The sequence below is a fragment of the Didymosphaeria variabile genome (assembly GCF_027946475.1).
Source record: "Didymosphaeria variabile strain IMI 356815 chromosome Unknown scaffold_1, whole genome shotgun sequence".
In the NCBI taxonomy this organism is placed as follows: Eukaryota; Fungi; Ascomycota; class Dothideomycetes; order Pleosporales; family Didymosphaeriaceae; genus Didymosphaeria; species Didymosphaeria variabile.
Genome location: NW_026611620.1, coordinates 3,116,470 through 3,140,568, shown reverse-complemented (window position 1 = coordinate 3,140,568; position 24,099 = coordinate 3,116,470). Strand labels below are relative to the sequence as shown.

The 24,099-nt window shown below is 52.1% G+C and overlaps 7 protein-coding genes across 7 annotated transcripts; 2 read left to right on the top strand and 5 right to left on the bottom strand.

Moving 5' to 3' along the window:
- Window positions 1-4,223: 4,223 nt before the first annotated feature.
- On the top strand, window positions 4,224-8,802 carry N0V89_000995 (uncharacterized protein; the record flags this gene model as incomplete). Its single annotated transcript, XM_056209813.1, has 3 exons — window positions 4,224-4,310; window positions 4,364-7,633; window positions 7,681-8,802. The coding sequence occupies 3 exons, from the start codon at window positions 4,224-4,226 to the stop codon at window positions 8,800-8,802; spliced, it is 4,479 nt and encodes a 1,492-aa protein (XP_056076635.1).
- Window positions 8,803-9,213: 411 nt separating this feature from the next.
- N0V89_000994 (uncharacterized protein) lies at window positions 9,214-10,308 on the bottom strand (the record flags this gene model as incomplete). Its single annotated transcript, XM_056209812.1, has 2 exons — window positions 9,214-9,881; window positions 9,984-10,308. The coding sequence occupies 2 exons, from the start codon at window positions 10,306-10,308 to the stop codon at window positions 9,214-9,216; spliced, it is 993 nt and encodes a 330-aa protein (XP_056076634.1).
- A 450-nt stretch (window positions 10,309-10,758) lies between these two features.
- Window positions 10,759-11,978, bottom strand: LAP1 (Leucine aminopeptidase 1; the record flags this gene model as incomplete). The annotated part of the gene is made up of 2 exons (XM_056209811.1): window positions 10,759-11,745; window positions 11,799-11,978. 2 exons carry the CDS (start codon window positions 11,976-11,978, stop codon window positions 10,759-10,761), a joined length of 1,167 nt encoding a protein of 388 aa, XP_056076633.1.
- Window positions 11,979-12,708: 730 nt separating this feature from the next.
- N0V89_000992 (uncharacterized protein) lies at window positions 12,709-13,839 on the bottom strand (the record flags this gene model as incomplete). The annotated part of the gene is made up of 2 exons (XM_056209810.1): window positions 12,709-13,287; window positions 13,396-13,839. 2 exons carry the CDS (start codon window positions 13,837-13,839, stop codon window positions 12,709-12,711), a joined length of 1,023 nt encoding a protein of 340 aa, XP_056076632.1.
- A 1,259-nt stretch (window positions 13,840-15,098) lies between these two features.
- On the bottom strand, window positions 15,099-17,001 carry BEM1 (bud emergence protein 1; the record flags this gene model as incomplete). The annotated part of the gene is made up of 2 exons (XM_056209809.1): window positions 15,099-16,067; window positions 16,129-17,001. The coding sequence occupies 2 exons, from the start codon at window positions 16,999-17,001 to the stop codon at window positions 15,099-15,101; spliced, it is 1,842 nt and encodes a 613-aa protein (XP_056076631.1).
- Window positions 17,002-19,040: 2,039 nt separating this feature from the next.
- Window positions 19,041-20,678, bottom strand: N0V89_000990 (uncharacterized protein; the record flags this gene model as incomplete). Its single annotated transcript, XM_056209808.1, has 2 exons — window positions 19,041-19,266; window positions 19,315-20,678. The coding sequence occupies 2 exons, from the start codon at window positions 20,676-20,678 to the stop codon at window positions 19,041-19,043; spliced, it is 1,590 nt and encodes a 529-aa protein (XP_056076630.1).
- Window positions 20,679-20,996: 318 nt separating this feature from the next.
- Window positions 20,997-22,907, top strand: VPS36 (Vacuolar protein-sorting-associated protein 36; the record flags this gene model as incomplete). The annotated part of the gene is made up of 3 exons (XM_056209807.1): window positions 20,997-21,097; window positions 21,155-21,290; window positions 21,348-22,907. The coding sequence occupies 3 exons, from the start codon at window positions 20,997-20,999 to the stop codon at window positions 22,905-22,907; spliced, it is 1,797 nt and encodes a 598-aa protein (XP_056076629.1).
- Between the last annotated feature and the right edge of the window lie 1,192 nt (window positions 22,908-24,099).

The window sequence follows — 24,099 nt, the reverse complement described above, 5'->3', positions numbered from 1 at the left end:
GAGCGGGTACGGCTTCTGACCATGATACAATCGCGTTGCACCAGCCGAAGAAGCCATCTTCGATGATGTGATTATGGAATATGATCCAGCAAGTAACTTCAGATGCGTTAGTGAACTTGATAGGCTCGAGGGGCTGCAGGTGGTAATCGAGAGAGAAAGCCATTGATCGTAGGCGGGAGATTGATGGATTTCGTTGCAGGATAAGAAATTGTAGGCAAGCGCCGTGTTGAGCTCTCGAATATGTTGCATGTGTTTCTGTAACGCAGTAGCGCAATTGGAGTCATTACGGCAGGTCGCTCCCAAGACTCGATCTGGAAGTAATAATCAGATCTCCCGCTTTCCTGGAGTTCATTGCACGTCTTTTTCTTGGAGATACGCTGAGCAGCTCTCCATCGTGGACTGGTCCCATAGAGACTCAGTCGTCATTGCAAAACAGATGAAAGACAGTAGAACGAAGATCGTGATGCAGAAATTAGCTTGAAGAACGATTAGCTATGGTAATCCCCTGGAATATCTTCTTATTGTGAAGTAAGTACGGACTAGATATATATATGAGAAGACTCTCCTCCATCTTCACCACGAGAGAAGACGGAGATGCATGCCCGAACATGTTGATGGCGAAGGTACTACGGTAACAAACGATAGTGCTTGCGGATGCTGCCCCATCTGTCTCGCACAAAGAAAAACTTCAGTAACCAACAAAGAGAGCGATGTGCATTGTTAGGACCGAGGGCTATAGACTTGACAGGTTACGGAGTTCACCAGGGTTCGAGCATAGCTCGTGCGCAATGCTTTGGACAACAGTCCTGTAAACCGAGGCCAGTCACTAATTACCCTATAGACCAAAGGATGTCTATTATAGTATATAATCTAGCTCAAATAGCTGTTTCAATATAGGAACATAGTAGAGATAGAGATTCTATACTAATTCAGTCATCGTATTGATAGATCAATAATAGATAGACGAGAAACCTATACTAATTCAGTCATAGTATTGATAGATCTATAATAGATAGACGAGAAACCTATACTATTCAAGTATAGTAAAGGTCTCTATTACATAATATAGTTGTGGTAAAGGTCCTTACCTGTCTGATATTCTGAAAGTGTAAGCTTAGAACATTTCTACGTGTGCATACATTTCCAACCATCCGGGGACAGACTTTGGCCGAAAGAACCTTCCTTCTTCATCCGAGCTATCTTCTTTCGTGATGATGCGTATCTCAATGATCCGACAGAGGTCTTATCACGATAGCGTTGTTGGTATCGTGAGGGTTTTGTAGCATGCCCAAATCCATTAAAGACTGATATAGAACATCTTGTTGTGCAATCGGCAGAGGCCGAGAAGACATTCATACATGTAGTATACGAAGCGTCTTATTGCTTTATCTATAATGCGACACTATGCTTTCCAGTGACCGGGGAGTGGAGGCTAAGTAACAATTCGAAAAAGGAATGTAAGCTAATGGAAAGCAACAACCCCAGATGTTGCGCCCCTATCTTCGTCTTGACCAAAGAAGGCCTAGGCTTTGGCAATGCTCTGAACAAGATACGCCTGAACAATGACTAAGGTGCGGTTGGTGTTCGGACTGACTGTTGCCAGTATGAATTCGTTATTAAGGTCACCATATCGAGACCCTCCCACGTTCAGTTCCTGTGTTGATGAATATCAGTTTCACAGAACACTAATGGACCAAGTCATCTACTTACAAGGCGCGTCATTTGAGCGTCCGGGGTGCCAACGCCAACTTCATGGATATGAAATGGAGATCCATCCTCTGTGGCGCCGTACAAATCAATGACCGGTTCTTGCAATGTTTGATGCAGATAGACTCGGGGAGCTGCAAGTCCAGAGGCAATGGTTGCGTTCAAAGAAGGCCCCTTCACTGTTCCGCCGATAATGGCTTCTGTAACGATTGATCCACCCGGAATTGGGACAGGGTTCGGTGTTCCAAGTTCGACATTGGCAGTGAACAGATAGCAGGTTTTGAAAGGAAGAACCTCTCTGGAGGCGACAGGGTTCGGCTGGGCAGTGGTTGTAGATATGTAAGCTAAGAGCGCGATGGCCTGGCAGATCCAGGAAAATGTAGGCATTGTTGAAAAATAGACTTATTGGGTTGAGCAGCAAAATGCGAGGGTCAAGTAAGATGGAATGATGAACTGGATGGTATCTCATATTTGCAATGCGTACCGCTTGATATTTAAGTTAAGGGACCAGAATTGATATGACCATCTATCATACATTGATCTACGCCTGTTTACGTGCGCTAACGCACATATGGTTGTCTTAAGTCACAAAATACTTCTTCGCACGTAAGCGCTAAGATCCCAAAAAGGTTGAATGCGCGACCCTCGGCACCTTGAGTTCTTCACCAATCATGAGATTCTGGTTCCGATGTCATGTGTACATCAACCGAAAAAGTAACACGGGAACCTCATGGGCGGTAGTATGGGCTCATGACTCAAGCGTGTGAACGTTTGTACACGCATAGACTATGATACAGCGTAGGTGAACCCACGCAAAATTCATTTGTGCATGTTCTGGCGAAGAGCGTGATAAGAGGATCAGAGAAAGACAGTATGCATAGCAAGAGGCTACGATAGAGTCATCATCTTCGCGAGATGTTGGTACTGTTTCTTTCTTATCAATGCTCCGAAACCTGGATGTCAAGTGCAAAATTTCACGATAAGGGAGGCCCGTTGTCAAACTTCTCGATTCCATCAATAGCAGTATAGTAGCTGTGAGCAATAAACCACAAGTAAAGCCCTATACTTTTGATTCGCAACTACGTCTCAGTCGATGGACGCTGTGTAATAGTTCTATGCACGCCAAACATGTATCTTCTTGTCATTTCTAGCAGACAATAGATCCCTCTACGAGATGTCTCATATGTGGGTCGCAACTACGCTGCTCCGTGTATTCATGTAGAGTAAATTCAACTCAAAGGTGGAATTTGTCTACTGCTATATAAAAGATAAGGTAGAACTTCCAACAGACCCGAAGAAAACCGTCTCGTAGGCATCATGGAGCCATCTCTGGTGTCGGTGATACTATCTAGGCCGACTGTGAGATTCCCGCAAGTCCGTAAGGCTAAGGTTTCAGTCTATTTGGGATTCAAATGACGCTACATGAGTTCCTCCGCTTACGGCCGGCCGTACGCGTGTATGTAGGAACTTTATCATGATCACGGCAACTGTTCAAAGATCTTCCATGTGCTGTTCATACCCTCTTAGCTCTTCTCAATGATGTCTGCCACCAACATGCGCAGGAGGCAATGGTATGTCATGAAGTGCTTCTCGATCAATCTTCTATACGTGCTGAGATGGTACGGTTGGAGAACCGAGATGCTGCGGACTATAATCTGTGCTCTATAGAATGCCCAAGGCGCGAACCAGCGGGCTTATTGTGAAATGGCATGCCTGCATTCGTTAGACTTCGAGCTCCGAAACCATGGTGAGCAAGTGATACTGAGCTATTCGGTCCTGAGCGTTCGTTCTTGGACTGCTTTATTGTCGCCTATCATCATACATTGCTACAGGATGTGCGACGTATAACTCGTCATGGAAATTGGGAGGTAAATATTCGTCCCTTCGAGTCATCTCTGGTCCATGGACGAAGAAAAATCCCTGCGAGCATATTTTCGCTCACGGCTGTCTACAAACTGTTGAGCGACTCAGCTCCAGGACACTCAGCTGCGTCGAGCAGAAAGGTTCGATTGCTTGAACAGTGAAGCTGCTGAACACGATTCGGTTCGTCACGTGCGCGTGACAAATCAAAGCTTTACAAACGTGTTGCACCCTTTGGCGAGGTCCCTATTGCATGTTCAATCTGCGTTCATGCGTGAATGAAAGACAAGCTTAGCGATTGTGAACATCAAATGTATCTAACGAGGAAGGAACAAACAGCAATGAAGTAGCAAGGAGAAGAAGGTCATTTTGGCATCGTGCACCGGTCGTACCTGAGTCAAAACGAAGGTGCTCGTGTTGGCGTGGGGCAGAAACGATCGTGCAGTTCGTGCTTACCCAAAACAGTAAAGTGGTAGTTCCTAGAGTGCGTTCGCGCACCGGACCTGTTCACCGACACACCTCGTCGTCAATCGCTGATGCCTAGCACCTCTCTTAAAACTCTACATGATAGCTGCCTTTAATTCAAGCCTTTTACTGCTGGCGCTCAGGTGGAAGGAGGTCTTGTCGCGATAACACAAGCGCCGCCACAGGTCGCAATGGCGTCCGCTCATATCCCGACGTCGCTGAACATTGGGAATTTCAGCCAGGACATTCCGCCATTGGCTCGGTGTCACAAGCTCTGGGTAGGCACGAATTCTATCCTGGTAATGCCATGAATACCACTGAATTCGCGAAGGATAATCGAACAGCCCGTTTCACGCCTTGTGCGCTGCCATATGTCGCCACTTTCCCGGCCATTATTGGCGCCATGGTTCTGTTGACTTATTCATTACGAATATTCAGCGCATACCAGCCGGAATGGACAAAGCCGTTCGTCAAAGAAGAGAAAGAAAGTTCAAACGAGATGAGCCCTACTTTCTGGAGTCGGCCGCTGTCTGCAACCTTCGGATTACTGATGGTTTCAATGATCGGACTCACGATGCAGCTGTTGGCCAGCTTTCTCCCCATCTTCTCTCATGACGGCATTTATCCTTCAGTTGCTTGGGTCATCATCATCAGTATCATTGTTATCGAACGCCCAAGGGCGGCCTCGCTATCGCTTATCGTTCTGTATATCGGCCTGTTCCTCGAAAGACTTGTTATGCTTTCTCATGGTCGGTTTCCATTAGCACCACGCGATGCGCCTGTTATTTTAGCGGCAGCAACAGCATTGATTGGCATTTTTATCGTCCTGAATATGCCTCTGCGCGATCCAGCTCTGCCGCGGGATGGTATTAGTCCCGTTTCCACTGCGCCTACCGTCGACTTGCGGACACCAGAAGACAATTTGACGCCTTTCCAATACATGACTGTGTCGTGGATGCGACCTCTGATCAAGAAAGGGAAGACCAGAGACATGAACGATGAAGATGTTTGGGATTTGGGCTATGAGTTTAAGCATGAGAGACTCCACAGCGCCTTTCGCGTGCTCCAAGGATCAGTGACAAGAAGGATATTCTTTGCCAATGGCATGGATTTGGTCATTACAACATTGCTTGCACTTTTTCAACTTGCTTTAACATTGGCAATCCCTGTCCTCTTACAGCAACTGCTTGCGACCATGCAAGATCCGAACTCTAGCGGGAACGCCACCATCACTTACGCTTGTATTGCGCTTTTCTTCCGGCTGATCAATGCTCAAAGTCAAGTATTTGCCATATGGCATCAAAGAAGGGCTTATGAGCGATCACGCGGTGAGATGATCACGATGCTTTACGAGAAAACCCTCAATAGAAAGATACTGGGCGCGAAGCAAAAGTCGGAAGAAGAGCGATTACACGGTCACTCCAACGGCGAAGTCAATGGAAATGCCAATGGTCACGCCAACGGAGAGACCGACAAAAAGCGGACATGGCCCCGTCACTTTCAGTGGGCTTTCGTGGGTCCGCTTTTCTCTATTCGGAATCTGTTCAAGAAGAAACCAGCTGAGCCCGAAAAGAAGGACGACGCAGCTGCCTCTATGGGCAAGATCTTGAACCTCATGCGGAACGATGTATATGAGGTGTCACAACGCTTCTACGAATTTTCTGACATCATCTCTAAACCAGCAGGAGTCATTTTCGCAACACTCCTTATCTGGAGGATGCTTGGCTGGTCCTGCTTGCTGGGTGTTCTGGCATTATTTATCACGCAATCGCTGAACGTCGTCATTGCTCGCTACAAAGTGTATTTCGAGAAGAAGCGCAGAGTTGCTACAGACGAAAAGTTGCAGCGAATCAATCAATTTATCGAATCAATCAGACATTTGCGATGGTACGGATGGCAAGACTCCTGGTTGAACGGCATCCTGGAATCGCGTCAGAAGGAATTGCATCTTCGTGTCATCTTGATAGTCTTCGAGACGACCCTGGCTTTCGTAGTCAAATTCGGTGTCGGATTATTCCCATTGGTCGCATTCTACGCATACACGAAATTGTCTGGCAAATCGCTCCGCGTAGACCTCATCTTCCCGGCTATCGACCTGTTCAACCTACTAGACTCTTATCTCCGCGAATTACCCAGAATGATCACCACACTGCTAAACGCCTATGTCGCGATGGGTCGAATCGAGTCATTCATGCAAGAACCCGATAAAGAACAAAACGATGTCGTTCCAGAAGGAACTGCTGAATTGAGTCTGCAGAACGCATCTTTCGCTTGGCCTGGCGTAGAGCAGAACGTCTTGAGCGATATCACCCTAGCATTTCCGCATGGACTTACTGTCATCTACGGAGAAGTGGCTTCAGGAAAAACAGCTCTTCTCCAAGCACTGCTGGGAGAGCTCGACAAGACCGCCGGCGAGTTCGTGCAACCGGACCAGGTTATTGGCTATTGCGCTCAGACGCCATGGCTACAAAGCATGAGCATCCGAGACAACATCCTCTTCTCGTACCCATACGAGGAAGCACGCTACAAGCAAGTCCTGGACGCATGCGGACTTCTTCCTGACATGGCTGACTTCAAACACGGCGACTTGTCTAACATCGGCGAGAATGGTATCGGACTCTCAGGTGGGCAGAAAGCTCGAGTAGCGCTTGCACGCGCAGTGTACAGTAAGGCGGATGTAATCATGCTCGACGACCCACTCTCAGCGCTCGACCACCAAACTGCAGAGTTCATTGTCCGTAAGCTATTGGCCGGACCACTGCTCGCTGACCGCACCACCATCTTGGTCACGCATCGTACGGAGCTCTGTCACGGCATTTCAAAGCAGTGGGTGGAGCTCAATCACGGCAAAGCTACAATTCATGAGCCTGCCCCTGAAGAAGAGAACGCACTCAAGCGCCAAGAGACACAAGAATCAATCTCGGAAGAGGAAGCCAAGAAACGGGAGGAAGCACAGGCGGCGGCTGTTCCAGACAAGTTTATCGAAGATGAGCACCGTGCAACAGGAACCGTGAAGCTCCAGGTCTACTGGCGTTACATTAAGGCTGGAACATTCCTCTGGTGGTCCGTGGCGATCTTCGTCATGATCCTCTTCCGTGTCATAGATGTTGGCCAAGGATGGTATGTCAAAGCGTGGGGTGAAGGATACGATTACGATCACCCACGAGGCACATTCGACTTCCTCCCTCCTCCCGCGCAAGATGTGGTCCCGTGGCTAGTTGGATTCTTCGTCTTCGTTGTGATCACCTCCGTTACGTTCTGGTGGGTCTACATTGTCATGTACGGCGTCGGATATCAAGCAGCGAAAACTATCTTTCGAGAAGCCGTCGACAAAGTTGCGCATGCCACATTCCGCTTCTACGACGTTACGCCTGTAGGAAGATTGATGAACCGTCTTACGTCGGATATGAACACCATCGATGGACATCTGAGTTTCATCTTCACAATCGTCATTTGGCAGGCTGTCGGCTTCGTCAGCTCCATAGTAATCATCTTGACTGCGGCGCCAGCATTTCTAGCGTTCGGAGTCGTGCTCAGTGCATGCTATGTATACTACTTCAGGCTTTTCTTGCCCACTTCTCAGACACTTCGTCGTCTCGAGGTAAGCAGCCCTTCTACCTTTCCACTCACAATCCTAACACTCAATAGATGGTCTCATTATCGCCTCTGATGTCCAATTTCGGCGCCCTCGTCGAAGGCCTCACCACCGTCCGCGCCTTCTCCGCTCAACCCCGCTTCCAATCCAACGTCATCACCGTAGTGGACAGCTTCCAGGCAAAAGACCACTTTTATTGGTCCCTACAAGCCTGGCTTGGTCTCCGCTTCTCCACGCTGTCTGCCTCCTCAACCCTTGCCATGGCCATCATCGCAGTCTACACGGGCATCTCCCCCGGTCTAACCGCCTTCGTCCTCATCACCGCAAGCAAATTCGTCATCCAGACCGAGCAACTCTGCAAAATCTACGGTCAGCTGGAGATGGACTTCACCAGCGTGGAGCGCGTCGTTGAGCTTCTTGATCTTGAGACGGAGGATCCTGGCTTTGTGAACCCGCCTGCCCACTGGCCTACGTATACCGGCGACATCGTTTTCGAAAACGTAACCATCCGGTACGCGCCAAATCTCGACCCCGCGCTGCAGGACATCAGTCTGCGGATCCCAGCTGGCTCGAACACCGCTGTCATAGGGCGCACCGGCAGTGGAAAATCTACGCTCGCACTCTCACTACTTGCTACCATCGCGCCCGAGGCAGGCCAGATATACGTCGACGGCGTGGATATTGGGACAGTAAACAAGCAGGCGCTGCGCAACCGCGTGACTTTCCTCGCGCAGGAACCCGTGCTCTTCCCAGGCACCATGCGGAAGAATCTTGATCCCCTGGACGAACACAGTGACGCTGCTTGCGAAGCTGTGCTCTCCAAAATCGCGGGGAACCACGCGTGGACACTGCAAACCAGCATCGAAGGCGGCGGAAAGGGCCTTTCACAGGGACAGCGCCAGCTCGTTGGCCTGGCACGCGCGATGTTGCGAAGGAGCCCTGTGTTGATCATGGATGAAGCCACTGCTTCGATAGACTTTGAGACTGCGCAGAGGATACAAAGTGTACTAAGGGAGGAGATGAGGGAGAGCACCGTGATTACGATTGCGCATCGGCTGGAGGCGGTGCAGAATGCTGATTACTGCATAGTGTTGGGCAAGGGCAAATTGGTGAAGAGCGGGAAGGCGAAGGACATGCTGAGGAAGGGGGGTGAATTTACGGGAATGTTGGCCTAGTGAGGATGATATGATGTGAGCGAAGAATTAGATTGCATGAAGGCGTTTGAGCGGAGAAAATGCTTCTTCTTATGCGGCTGTGTACTCGTCCACGATATACGTAGCTGAAGTCCACTGTCATTCACGACCTTTTACATTTGCATTTGAACGTAAATACAACAAAGTGCGAGAAAGACGTAGTAGATGTACAACCTTGTACGCTGATCTAGAGATGCGAATGCAGGTTCAAGTGTGTATGCAAATGCGCACAAAGTCAAATGCTGGACCCCGTGGGCCAGACAAACAACTCTAAATGTGCCCCATCTACATCCAACGACAATCATGCCCAGACAGAATGCAAAAACAAGCGAAAAGAAGCTTGAAGGACGTGCCCACGAATCCCAGCAGGGCCTAGACTGCGGACACCCCGGATTAGACCAGTCCCCACAGCGGACGTGGCAGCGGTCCACCAACAATCTTCCTACCTGTTCGCATCTTGAAATCTTTCAGCCCGACATATGCCTCCCTCCTTGCAGGATCCCCCACCGTAACCGACCATGTCTTCAAGCCGTAGTACACACCAATATGGTGTACCAGCCACCGCCCAAAGTTGCCGCCCTGGTCGTCCTCCGGTGTCTCGAACAGCATGAGTTCGCGCTTGATCCGAGTCTCCTCAATCGGGCTTCTGAGATCGCTCATCTTGCCGTTCCGCCCAACGAAGACGATCTCATCGTCCGAACTATCAGGATCAGCCGGCAGTCCGTCGTCTGCAGCCCTGCGCTCTTTAATCTCCCACTCCTCCACAAACTTGCGCACCTCAGCCTCGAGGTCCATAAGCAGGCCCTTTGCGCCGCGAGAGCGCTTCATCTTCTCGCGCAGCTCCTTGGGGATCACGCCAGGCGTGGTAGGCTTGTGTGCTACAGTTCTGGTCGATGCCTTGGCTTTCGCGGCAGTGTTCTTGCGCTCGGTTTCTTGGCGGGAGAGACCGGCGTCCCAGAGAGGGGCGAGGTAGTATGGGACATTATGAACGGGGTGGGTGGGGTGGACTTCCCAATCTTTGGGCTGAGGGGGCTCGGCGTAGGGGTTGTTCAGGAGACGGTCTGATAGACAGGTGAGTTAGATACGGTATTTGGCAGATGGAAAGTGGTATGCGGTGCGCATGGAACCAGTGGAGGAGCACTTGGGTCACGTAGGTGGCATACCGTTCTCCCATCTCAACCTTCTGCGGCTGCCCTCCTTCCCTTTGAGTAGGGCCTCACGCCTCTTCAAGCTGTCGCGGCGGATAGGTTCCTTGCGCTTGTAGTAGCCGCCCTCCTTTGCTGCCGCGGTAGAGGTCGGGCGTTCCCCAGAGGAAGCTGAAGTCGAGACGTCATCGAGTGGGATCTGGAGGTTCACAGTAGCGCCTGGGATATCGCCAGGGGTGGTGATGGTGACCTGGCTGATAGCTGCAGTTGCAGTCTCAACAGTCCAAGCTTCGATGTCGATGGGCTGAGGCTGAGGAGGCTGATCGGTGGTCAAGATGGCCATTGTCGCGAGTGGCAACGCGGCTGCGATGGCGCGAGGTGCGATAGCGGCGCGGGGACGAAGGGACACCTGCGCGGCACTGCGCGGCAGGGACAAGGAGCTCTATATAAGGCGAGTAGGAATTCAGAGGAAGAAGAGCAATTCTATGCAAGCGTCCAGGCAGCGGGGTGGAAGCAAGATAATGCTCCGCGAAGGGAAGTGTAGTGGTTCTGAGCTAGCTTCGTAAGCCAATCACCGGCCAACGTGCATGGCCTGCGAGGCGGTGCGAGTCACACGTCGGTGACCGCATCAGGTGTTCTCCGCGGTCTCGGGGAAGCTGGGCCGCAGCCGTGATCCTCGTGGGACTTGAAACAATGTATTGCTATCGATACCAACGCCAATTCCCAACATGCCTGTGACGCGTAATTGCCCTTGTATCCATACAGCTCAGGTATCTACAAAGTGTCCTCTTGCCTAGGATTCGAACTTGTGCAGCGCCAGCTCGTAGGCCAGCGCCAGCGTCAACTTAGCATGCTGCAGCATGTGGTCGAAAGAGAGAATGTCAATCGTGTCTTCGGTGGTATGGATTCGATTGTCGGAGTATTTGAAGTCTGCCTCGATCACAAATGCCGCCGGGTATCCAGCCTTGCTGGCGCTGGCATGGTCGGAACAAGCGTAGCCGCACTTCGTGAGCACATAGGGAATGTCGCAGTACTGTTTGATGATTTCTTTGATAAACTCGGTCAGGCCAGGGTCGACAAAATCAGTGACCACGCCGACAGATTCAGGTTCGCCCGCGTCGATGGTCTTCTGGACGTAGCCGGTCATGTCCTGTTGGAGCATGGCCTTGATATCACGGCCTTCTTTTTCGTACGACTGGAAGATTGCCTGGGAGCCGAGCAGCCCGCCCTCTTCTGCTGAGTAGAAATGGAACTCCAGCTGATTAGGAAAATCGCCCTTGACAATATCCTCAGATTTTAGGAGCACGCGCAGAGCTTCAAGGATGGTAACGGTGCCGCTTCCATCGTCGTCAGCTCCAGGGGCTGCGAGAATGGAAGGGAGGAACAGGTTGATGCTGTCCTGGTGGGCCCCGATGACAACGGTCTTGTTGCTCTTTCCAGGGATCGTTGCGATGATGGAAGACTGGCCCCAAGGATGGGAGAAAGCCTTTACCGATGCGCCGTGATCAAAGGCTCCACTCTTCGCGATTGTGTCGTTGACTTGCTGGAGCAGCCATGCAGAAGACTGTGCCCCCGTTCTCGACTTGAAGTACCGCGTGTGGAAGGACGTAAAGACCTCTAGGTGCTTGCGCATGTTGTTCTTCTCGAGCTGCTTGAGGAGCGGCGCAACGGTCTTGTTCTGAGCAATCTTTTCGGGGAACTTGACGCTTCGTGCCCCGTACTTGCTGTTTAGGGCGCCGAGCTCTGCGTTGTCCGTAATGTCCATGAAGTTGATGCCTTTCTAAATGCCATGAGCGATGTTGTCCATCCGTGACAAAATGGCCATTTACATACGCGACGCAAAGCCCATTTCTCGTCTTCCGTGACCCACTGAGTATCTCCCGGTGCCAGCTCGACAAGGTACTTCTCGGTCTCGGCCATGGGCGCCTGCGAGTTCCCCAACACGACCTGCGGAGGGTAGACGGCAGCGACCAGCGCTGCGGTGCATAACGGTAGCAAAAGCGAGGACTTCATGTGGGCTATCGATGACTGGGGATGGATGCGCTGCTCCACGGTGTGTGAGACGTGGGAGCTGGGAGCTAGGAGCTGGAGCTGGGGCGGGCATGCGGGTTGGCACAGTGATGATGATGGCGTCGGCAGACACTGGGCTTATCGATAGGCTGGTTGAAACAGAAGGCAACGCTTGCGCGTCAAGCTCCTGCTGTCCCTGTCTCGTCCAGCTCGCGGCTTACGGGACATATCGGTCGACAGCCTCAATTGGATGACAGTAATCATAATCAGAGAATTCCGATCGTCGCGTGGGAAGCTTCGAACTCATCTATGGTTTCTATCCGCAGAGCTACCCTGCCCTACATAGCTATGTATAGTAGTAGAAGAACTGGCTTATTCTCGGAGCCTTGGGAACAAACGCTACACACACCTTCGAGTTCTTGTGAAGAATGGGTGAGATCGCGAAATAGAAAGCGAGCTTCCTCTCTTGTTCTGGGGTTGAACTGTTTCGTCAATGTCATCGAAACTTGTGAGTTGCTGTTCACTACATGTACGATGCAATCGACACATACCTCTCCCCAGCATCTTACCAATCTAATACCAACGCCAAAACGCTCAAAATGCCATGTAATCAGTGGTCATTGCCACCAGAGCAGAGTTATGCCAGTGCCAGTATCCAGCCCATATACAAGACTTCCAATATAGTAGTCTTCAAATGCGTCCTCTCTTCCAAGAAACCCCAGTGGTTGCCCATCTACTCCAGCTTCTCCATGAACCCTCTCCGTACCTTTGTGTTAACCACGCCACCCACCCCAAACGCAGGAATGATTCGTCCCATCCGCGCCAACGAGGCCTTTGCCCAGTCCCGTAGTACTCTTGACGCTCTCCCGTCTACGCCGCCCACACTCACGCCAGGTCTGTTGTAAAGATCCAGTCCCAGCAAATGCAGCGGCGTGCTGAAGACCTGCACCGCCGCCGGCGTCACGAATTGCGCGACACTCGCCGCCCCAACATACTTCTGCACTTCCGCTCCCATATGCTCTGACACCTTCGGCGCAAGCAATGGCGGGAGATTAAATGAGGCGAAAATGGTGAGGCAGTCGCGGACGGTGAAGAGGGCGAATGTGGGGAGTGGGACTGCGCGGGAAGGGCCCGTGGAGCCGAAGAGCTGTGTGAAGCGGTTGTCTTTGTAGAGGCAGAGGGCGAGGTTTGCGGTGCTTGTGGCGACAAATTTGGGGGTGCCGGCGGTGGTTTCGGACACGGGGCGGGATTTGAGGGTCGAGGTTGCGGTGTCGATTGTGTTTGCGGTGAAATAGGTACCGAAATATAAACTCTGTTTCTATTAGCATGTGCAATTTCTTGGGTGTATTGGGAGGAAGTGTGGCTGTAGCAGATAGCGTGGACTGAACGCAGCGTAAGGATGGATTGAGGCAGAACATACAAAGATCAGCACAAAAGGCTTGCTTCCCAAAAACCGATGCGGCTTCAACAATAACTCCCATGCACTGTTCTTCAAGCTCTCCCCCAAAGTATTCCTCCCACTAGCATTCTCGATAATGCCCTTATCTATCATCGTGATGATGGGCGCAACCAACACACCGGCCGCACCAGCAGAGAGCGCATCTACACCCACCCTCGACCCCAGCTTCTGCGTATTCCATGGCCTCGCAGGCTCCTCTTCTATCGCGATCTTCGCCGTGATCGAGGGAGAGGGCAGCGGAGGACCAGGGAGCGAGCTGGGCATCTTGGGCTTGGGGAAGGCGCGCGCGTCCCAGGGGATTTCGGATGGTACTGCGACGCTTTGAATGGCGGTGTGCGGTGCGGATCCGTCGGCGGGAGCTGAGGCTTTGCTCAGGGAGTGCTGTGTGACGCTCTTCTCCCCCATTGCAGCCTCCTCCTGTGGTTGACAAACTCGTTTCTCCTGCGCTCCTGCATGTACCTCTTTTCTCTACTCTCGCAGAACTCGTTCGTCTATTCTAGTATTTCTCGTCTTATTCCTTCCCAGAGCAATATAGGAACGAGCGGATCCCAAGACGGGGATTAGTACGGTTAGATATGGGGCTGAAGAAAGAAGTAATCTACTTCGCAATCGCATGTTAGCTTCCCCAAATCTCCATGGCTCCAGCTTAGCAAGCTTAGCGTCGGTTTTTGCACCGCGTCCTCAGGCGCCGAAGTCGGAGCAAAGCGCACCGAGTCCACCCAATCGCGTTTCATTGGCGCGTGGCCGCTGACCGACCCGATCGGCTCCTGGTTCCGTCAGAGCCATGGTCTGGGGAAGCCGCGGGAGGGTAGCATCGGATGAGCGATATAAACATCGAGACGGTGAGGGCTTTGGCGTGTCGAGGTCAGTTAGAGCTCCCTAGCTTGCTACATGCACGTCTTGGGTGTAATGCAGGTGAGCGAATGGCGTCAACTGCGTGTGAGCGCTTAGCTCCGGCATTGTTCGACACCCTGTTGTCCCTGGACTAACAGTGCACATCAGACGATGCGGGTTCAAACAAAACGCCCACCAAACCACCCACGAGCGTGCGTGCAAATAGACACGAATCACCTTTTGTGGCAAGGCCAAGCACGATGTGGTGGTGCGAATGCTCACGGACACTCAATCAGCAGAGACATTGAAGGGGCAAATAGTTGAATGACTCCGTCAATGAGCCTCCCACCAGTGACCAAGCAGCCCGTCGCACCTGATACCCGACTTGAATACCCTTCCTCCGCCGTATAAGCAACAGCATCCACTCAGTACTCCCAAAATGAGCATGTAAATCCACAACTATCCGGGGTAATAAGAGGGGTGCACTGTCGCTTCGCCATGATGCTCCTGGTACGCCAAACTCGGATTCGATCCTCTCCCATTTTGCAACGCCGTGAAGTCGTAAGTGCCGAGGAACCGTGAAGTCGAAAAAGTGAAAAGGTGGTGAAAAGAATCGAAGAGTCGTGTGTGCCAGATCCGAAGTCGTCCCATATTCCCTTCATTCCAGCCCATCCAGTTGTGCTCCATCTGCCCCCATCCAGCATAATTCAAAGCCCAGCATTTGCTCATCACATAGCCAAAAGTCCAAACGATGCAAACCCCCCGACCATTCGCTTCCCAGAAAACAAAAGCACCTGGCAGACCGGATGCTCGCTGAATAACACAAATGCTTACCTTTGGGTAAAAACCGACAATGAAAGCTTAGGATTTCTCTCCACCGCAATCTGCAGATCCTCGTCGTTCTCAATGGGATAGTACTGGCCCTCCATTTCGTCCCTATACTCCACACTCAGCTCTTGGTCCCTCTCTTCAGGATGCTCGACTGCTCTTCGTTCCTTCAGCTTGGTGTATAGATCAGCAAATTTCAGAGATAGCGGCATACGAATGACAACACAGTTGTCTTCTCCGAACCACACTTTGATCTTCAAGGCTGATCCAACGCCGGTGCTCGTAGACGTAGATGTTCCCGAAACCCCAGAATGCTGATGTTGCAGTGGTGGTGGGTTCAATCCGCCCTGGGTGCTGCCCATTGACATGCCTCGCTGGTGGTTCGGGAAGTTGGATCCTGTCGAGTATGGAGTCTGTGGTGTGGTGGCCTGCAGTTGATCTGCTGACGATTGTCGCGATGCGCCCTGCGAAGGGTTCGATGACTGACCCGATGTCTGCGATAGGCGGTACTCTTCTTGCGCTAAAATTTCTGGGTCGATTTCGTAGTCTCCTTGCCTAGGTGCAAAGAAGCCTTTGACTAGCAACCCCCGAGTTATGTGCGGTCCTAACCTTAAGAGATTCTTGATATACTCATCCAAATTAGCACGACGTCCATTGGAGATATTATCGGTGACATAAGTCACTGGACCGGGCATAAACGGTAGTGTGCGCTCGCCTCCAGTGGTTCCAGCTTCTTGGGGATATGTGGCGATGAGCTGGATCTGCAAGTCGTAGAAATCCTGGTACAGTCTCTGCAGTTCCCAATGGCGACCATCTTCCATCTGACATTCGATAATGAACCAGAAAATGTCGTCGGCGAAACAGTATCGGGGTACGCATGCTTTTACCGGCGCGAGGAGATTCGAGCCTGATGCACGCTGGTCTTGGCGAGGTTGCTGTGCGAGAGAGCCACTGCGCGAGTGAGAGGAGACCTGCGGTAATCTTAGTTAGACAAATGGGGAAGCTGCAGTATGCTCATTAGGCAAAACTCACCGAACCAGCTTGACCATAACCTCCATTTGCTGCCCCGCCCGCCTGACTCTTGCCGCTCAGGCTCATTCGCTCCATACCTTGCTGCAGCGTCTGCTGCGAATTAGTTTCGAGCTTTCCTAGCGGTATGCTTCCGTTCTTGTAGTCTGCGGCCATCTTTTTCCACTCTTCGACTTTTGGCACGCCCGCCCGCCGCACTGCTTCGTGCGGATCAGTCACAGCCTGTCCGGTAGTCATGTCCCTAATCTCAATAAAAGATACCGGTATCAGACCTGGGCCACCGAGTCGCGTGATCGGTTTTGCAACGAACCACTCTGGGTTTGACTGTGCGATGACGATGATGGCCTCTCCTTCTTTTGCTTCCAATTCGTCCGGACGCTCCGCCTTGAAATCGTACATAACTATCCCATAAACCATGGCGCCCGTTCCTTTGCCCAGACCCATCATAGCGGCCATACCACCCATGCCACCCATGCCACCCATGCCGCCCATGCCGCCCATTCCACCCATTCCCCGTGACATCCTTCCACTATTGATATCGGTACTGTTCGGGCTGGTTATACTGCGCTCTTGGTAACCCGAATCGTGAGGTGCGTTGGGCTGGTTCGCAGGTGTAGATTTTGTAGAGCCGGCGCTGTCGCGCACTGTTTTGCCCACTTCGTCGAAGTACGCAACGGGCACCAGACCGCGGGCGCCGTGTAGCGGATTGCAGGCTTCGTACCACTCCTTGTCGTTTTCGCGGCCGATGACGTGCAAGAAATCGCCCGTAGAGAAACTAAGAAAGCCCGCGTTGGGCGCGGCGTCGGGCGGGCCGCTGTAGTCGTAAAGTGCTTTTATGACCTGCGTTGCGGCGCTGTTAGCGGAGGATGCGCGCATACGAGAGCCTGCGCCAGGCAGCGGGCAACCGTGGGCAGCTCGAGGACAAGCGGCGACTCACTTTCTTTGGAGGGACAATAGCGATAGCGTCCTTGGGCGGGATGGAGATGTGGTGCGGCCGCGTATCTTTCTCCCCCTTCACCGATCTTCGAACGAACTGGGAGCACGTTAGCGCTGGTGACGGCATGACTCGGCGGTGAGGGCGGGCGCGTATGTACCTTCATGGTGGGCAGTCACGGCGGTTGCTATCGCGACGGCAGCAGGCTCGAGTGAAGACGGGATGTGGTGAAGGTGTGCGTGCGAAGTTGCGCTTGAACGAAGGACAGCGCCCAAGATGGAAACCGGCAGGCTGGCCTGTGTGCTTGGGCCGCGTGGGGAGAGAACCTTGAGGAAATGAGCAGCGGCTCGCCAGGGGCCGTGCGTTGTGATGCGCACTCGTCGCAGCAGTGAATGTAGGGCTGCAGGCGCTCGGTGGAGTCGTCGTTCTTAGCACGTCGTCGTGTAGGTGCCAACGTCGGGTTGTAGGAAGCGACAGTAACGAGGGCGAGTGTGCACGTTATGCGTGTGCCACCACAGTACGCAATTACAAGTGCTGCCTCTCCGCCGAAAGGCGTGGCTGATGCAGCAGCAATCGGACAAGGGCCCGGCGGCGCAGCTGGCGGACAGGGTGAATTGTCTTTGTCGTGGCGGGATTCCGAGGCTGCGTGACGACACCGGCCAGACAATGAAAGTCCAAGGAGGGAAAACTTGCAACCCCCGGCGCGAACGGTGGAGACTTCCACGAGACCCGCGCCTCCACTCGACGCCTTGTCGGAGCCACCTAGCGGATGCAGGTCCGCTGTCAGGCGTTGTAATCTGCAGCTTTCAACCGTGTGAATCATGCCCTGGGGGCGCCAGTAAACACGCTTAGTTCTCAGAGCATACCGTCTTACATGCTGCCCAATCTGTCGCTCTTTAGGTCTTCAGGATCAATGCATTGTCCTGGCCCTCGGCATGGCCGCGGTGTTTTCTACACTGAGCATTACCCTTTAGGCAGCACAGTACTGTCTCTCGTGCACAACAAAGTCCGTTACATTGGGCATCCTGCTAGGATTCGTGTGTCCGTAACCCCTCAGCCTCGCCCCACATCTCCCGAAGTTGGCATACATGCGACATGTCCGCTACTTCAGCGCGTTAGCTGCGCGCTGTTTGTGAACTTGCAACGTTTGTGAACCAGTGCATTTAATTACTATACTCCCTGCTTACGCCTCCTGCTAAATCAGGAATCGGCGCGCCGTTGCTACAGACTAGCCCAGCGAATCGCGACTCGAAACACCCCATTGGTTTTATCAGCGCCGCCAACGAAAACCACACAGAGCGTCCTCCTCTTGAACGGATCGACTGGTGCACACACCAAGGTGATTTGCCGCCCATCGTGACGCTACTTCCAATCGTCGCTTCGTGCGAGTGTGTCGGGAGCCAATCGGTTCGCGGATGAATACTTGCCTAGTTGGGAAAGTGAATAGCCATGCTGGCGTCTTGTCCGTATCCCACGTGTGAGTCGGACATTTCTTCAGCCGCTGATGCCTGCGACGATGAGACAGTAGACCCGTGGTCTCCGGGAGCCGGAACTGTGACCACATCCCTACTGTTCGTCCCACCATTTTGGACCCCTTCCTTTTTGGCATCCCATCTTCTTCTTGAATAGGCCAATATTACAGACATGACGTACGAAAGGGGTCGAGGTGGCTTCACGTGCGTGCGGAGTAATCCGTAAAGAGAATTCCCCAAACGTCTCGTGCATGAGAAGGCGGGTGCTAAAAGGTTCGTACAGTGTCGCATAAAGCGGCTTCCCCGCGTTCCGGTGGGTTGAGAACAGCAAACGAAGTAAGGGGCTACCGGGTGATCGCTGTCTAGAAAGCTTGCGTCGATTTCTGGGCGACCAGAATGACGACGTAGGAAAGTGGCGCAGGGTACCGTACAAAATATGAGAAGTGTGCAAAATGATTTGAGTAGATGAGCTTCGAGATTACGAATCGCATCGAAATCGATCGGTGAACTCATTTCTGACCTTTGATGTCTACCAAGGCAAACGCAGCCTGACGAAGGCTTTCGAACATAGAGGCAGCCTCCTTCACTTTGACACGGAATTGGGGTTTGCCGTGGTCGTCGATTTTCTTGTCGATAAATTGTGAAGCACCGTGGGACTCAAGAAATTCACGGCATTCATTATCGTCTCCAAATTGGAGTTCGTCCGTGAGGAAACGCAGCCCGACATTCATATATCTGCATCTCGTTAGTAAGGTCTTAATAAGTACGGAGGATCTTACATACGCTCTAGAGATATTAGCGAGAGCATGCAAGCGCTCGCGCTCGATGAACATGTCCATCAAGTACGCGCCCATGTTCGGTGCAATGTTGTACAGTCTAAAGAACTTATGGTAGTTGCCGACGGCCAACGATGAACGGACATCAATTGCATGTTTGATCTCCGGTTTGGTCTTGTCTGCTGGGGTTAATTCTGCCAACAAATCGTTCATGTCGGTCTTGTTGCATGTGTACACAAAGTAGAGGACGCGATACGCGGTGAACTCGTCCGGTCTGCCAGGCAAGTTTTGCGAATACAATGCCTTCAGCTGCGTCTGGCACTGATTATACTCACCCATATCCCCCTGTTCCAATGCAATCCTGGCGTGACTCTCGTAGACCTTTACGGTAAAGTCATTCTTGATATGCTGCACGGTAAGGTCCTGGCGTAACGACTTGAACTGGTTGCACATGTACCCGTAGTTCTTTTCGGCCTTCCATTTCTTTCGCAGCATCGTGAGGGTCTTTTCGAGCACGTGTTGAGGTCGCACGGTCTCCGGTTTAGGGGGTGCTGTCAGACGGAAATAGCTTTTCTCGAGACTCATGTTGGTACCAACACATGGGGCATTGTCCATATCTGCATCGGAATCAGGCTTAGGAGAGTTCCATGGCGGTGTCGAAGAAATGCCGGTTTTGCCAAGCTGGAAACGCTGCTTGCGCTTTTCCAGGTCAGCCTGATCGAACTTACTAGAGACATCCCCGGACAGCGCATTCTTCTTGTGACGCTTATCGTTGTGGCCATTGCTGTATGTGATGCGAGATTCTAGGTTAGTTCGGCGCCAAGGCGGGACAGACATGTCTGCGGGTTCCGACAGGTCGGTCTTGTCTTGCGACTTGCGCTTCTTAGATTGGGGGTTGTCAAACGCGGAATTAGCGAGGCCGTTAGGAGAAGAGAGGAGAGGGTTGTTCTGGGTCTGAACCCACGCGGCCGCGCGCTCGTCCCGAAGTAGTTCTTGTGGTAAGGGATATGTAGACCAGTCGACACTCTCAAGCTGGCTCCGTTCAGCAAAGAAGCTGATGACGTCCTTCAATTTCTTCGTGGTATCTTCCCTAGAGATACCAGTGATGGCATTATCAGCCTCGAATGCACGTCCGACGTACTCGCGGACCTCCGGTGTCCACTCCACCTTCTGCGGCTTCTCGGACGGGGCGGCTACTGGCTGCGACGAAGCGTCAAAAGCGGGGTCGCGCATTGGAGTGTCGCTGTGACCTACCTGCGCAGGCGGAGGTCTCGCCAGGGTCGTTCGCGCGGCAACGGAGTTGTAGGCAGGTGGTTGCAGCGGGTTCGACCACGCCACGGTGGAGGTGGAAGTGGAGGTTGGCAACGCCATTTCGCGGCCAAGGAAAACACGAAGGGAACAACGGCTATGGATCAAGTGAGTAGCTTATGAGTGAGCGTGAGGATGAAGGTGAGGACAAGTCGCGTGCGGGCGGTTATGGAGCGGGATCGATGGTCAACGAAGAGCGGGAGATGTGCGGTGAGACGGGTTGTGCAGATTCGAAGCCAAGAGCGCTCTTGCCTAATCGGGACGCGCCAATGACGAGGAGGGGCTGATGAATCAGTGAAGGAGGTCGCATGCCGCGCTTCGTGCCTCGAAGCTCATCTGTGTTCGTAGCTTCAAGCGCCACTTTCCCAATGCATAGACTGAATGTTTCTGCATCAGCTCGACCTTACGACGGCATTGCGCCCATCTTTGCTGCCGGAAGAGACACTCTTATTTGTACAGGATGCTGTTGGCTTGTATGAGGGGTACGTGATTGCCCGCATGCCTGCTTGCTCCATACTATATTGACCGCAACGGCATAGCAAATACAAGATCCCGCAATATCAGAATGGGCAGGCGTACTTGACTTCGCATCGTGCATGCTATGTAGATCACAACGAGCCACGACAAAACTCCGTAGCCATCTATCTGAAAGATGTAGAGCGACACGAGTTCTATGTAAGCTATGTACATCTAACTCAGCAGACATGTGCGCGCATAACTCACTAGTCTTAGGCTGGCTTTCTCAAATCATCTCCCAAGATCACACTCTACCCTAAGCCATCTAAGCAACTTTCGAGGGCTCCAGGCGCCACAAGTCATGCAGGCACCACGTCGGAGAGACGAGGGAGTCCTGCATCTGCAGCTGCAACACCTGTCAGCGCAACATGGGTCTGCCCAATATGCTCCTTCTCGAACCCAGTTCCGTCGAACTTCGATCCTGCTACCGCGAACGCTCGAACACCATTGCCACCATGTCTTGCATGTGGCATAAAGCCTCCACTGGTGCATGTGGTCAAGGCTGCGATATCTGCGATGTCGAACCGGCAAACAATAGGTCCACCCCCTAGCTACAACGACGGAGCTCTGAACATTTCGGCTCCTAACAGTGGAAGTCTTACTTTCTCGGGTTCTGGCGCGCTTCCGTGCCCACGCTGTACCTTCCAGAATCACCCTTCATTGAAATCTTGTGAAATGTGTGGAGGCCCAATCGGATCCGCAATAGACAAAAGGCTGGATGTGCCTCATGAAATTGGGCGAGCCGAGTCTCCAGGTCCCTCTCTTCGTGGTCCTCTGAAAGATGAGGCTATTCAATCCATCAAGTTCTCGTTTCGTGGTGGCGGCGACAAGATATTCCATGAGCGTCTGAAGAACGCGCTCGTGCAGCGGAAATGGCTCCTTCAAAGCGCACCACCGATCCCAAAACCGCGCCCAGCATTAGGCTCGTTCGATGACGCCTACTCAAGCAATGCAGATGCTCCAGTAGTCGATCTCGCACGTAACAAAGTCGTCGGAATAGCGGGTCTAGAACGAAGAGGTCTTGAGCAGAAGCGGAACAACGAAGCTGTTATTGGAGGCGCTTTCGAGGACCTTGAGGCTTTGATGACGTCCGCTAAAGAGATCATTGCGCTTGCTGAACAGTTCTCCTCTCAAGCAAATCTAGGCGGTAATGGAAGTTCTGATGCGAACGCCCTGGCATCGCAATCTGCTTCTGCTTTAGGGCTCGTAACAACGAAAGATATGCTTGGATCAGGATCAGGTTCGGAATCACTCTACGTCTCAGAGCTGTCCAGAAACCTCGCGGAATGGCTGACGGATGACACGCGCGGCATATTACGGCGAGAAGGCGGCATCGTGACACTAGTCGATCTATGGGCTGTGTTCAACCGTGCCAGAGGCGGCGTAGAACTGGTGAGTCCAGCCGACTTCGAGAAGGCGGCGAGGTTGTGGGATAAACTTAAGCTACCCGTCCGCCTTCGACAATTTAAGAGTGGACTTCTCGTGGTGCAAGGCCGCGACCGAACAGACGAGAAGACCATCGCAAGTCTCCTCGCATGGCTCAAAGAGCTACACAACGAGTCGGTTACAGATGTTTCATGGGATGTACAGGCATTCGGAAGAGGAGTTACCGCACAGGAAACCGCGGAACGATTTGGTTGGAGCGTCGGAGTGGCTACCGAAGAGCTCGAGATGGCTGAAGAAGCGGGCGCTTTATCTCGGGAACAGGGACTCGAAGGAATAAGATTCTGGGAGAACTGGCTGGTCAAGATGCCTAACCATACGGCGGACACGTAGCAGACTCCGGATGCCAAACACATGCACAATCCACCATTGACTTTCGAACTTGTCAGCAAGCTTCTGAGAAAGCCGAAAAGAATAGGGGTAGTGATACTAAAGCAGCTGAAGAACCCACCTTGTTCAAGGGCTATAGCCTTCCAGGTGTTCTTCACCATTCAATGAGTTTCCGACTTTTCCACAGCATGCAAGTGTCGTAAGTCCGCATTCGCTCAATCCTACGGGGCAGCTTAGTACCGTCGTGTACACTACCGACCGTAACACGACTCGCTTATGTTAACGTCGACATTTATGCTACAGTAGCTCCTGCAGAATATAGTCTCTCTGGGCTGAGCTCTTCAGCATGCTCCTGCTAACCTGCTACTGAACCAACCTCACACACCAACTCATACTTAGCTAGCCAAAAACGTAGCTTGCGCGCACTGCGAAGCTAGACTCGCTTATGCCGGTGTATCGGTTTTCCAAAATGTCTGCGCAGCCAGTGGAAGAAGGGCCCGTGGCTTGTAACTTCGTGAACCCTGCCTACGTACGGCAACGGGCTCTCACGAAGTGGCCGTCTAATAGCATAGAGTCCACCGCTTTCCACCTCTCAATGATCAGCTCCCCTTTCTTTGCACAGATCGAACGGCAATCGCTTCGAAACTCAACGTCTTGGATGACAGCGTCCGCCAGAAGATTCAAGACCTTCGTGCAAAGCACAAGTGAGGCCTCGTAGTCGGGTTGAAGGATATTTCGGGCGTTCAGCCGCTTTTGGACATCGATGTGCTGATCAAACCTCATTTGATAGTCTTCAATCTGTTTGTAATCGCGCTGAAAGCCCTCAAAGAGACTAGCAAAAATGATTTCAAAGGATACTATCAACTTCCAGGTTGGTGTTGACGCTCCTCTGGACAAATTGTCCTCGACAGCATATGCTATTTTAAAATAAAATTGAAGGTAAGAGTATGGGTATTGGGAATGACTTCAAATACTGCGCACATGCAACGACTACTTTCCCTACGTGGCATAGACCTTGTCTAGCCATGTTCGAGGTGAGCATTCGCAAATGTCGCGGGTAATTTAGCCTTTGCTTAACCTGAGCTGTCTGTAGCAAACACTGTTCCTGCATATATACGATATTTCAAGACCGTAAAGATGTTCGAAGATTATTGGAAGATAAATCTGCCGTACTCTTTTTTCTACTGCAGTATTG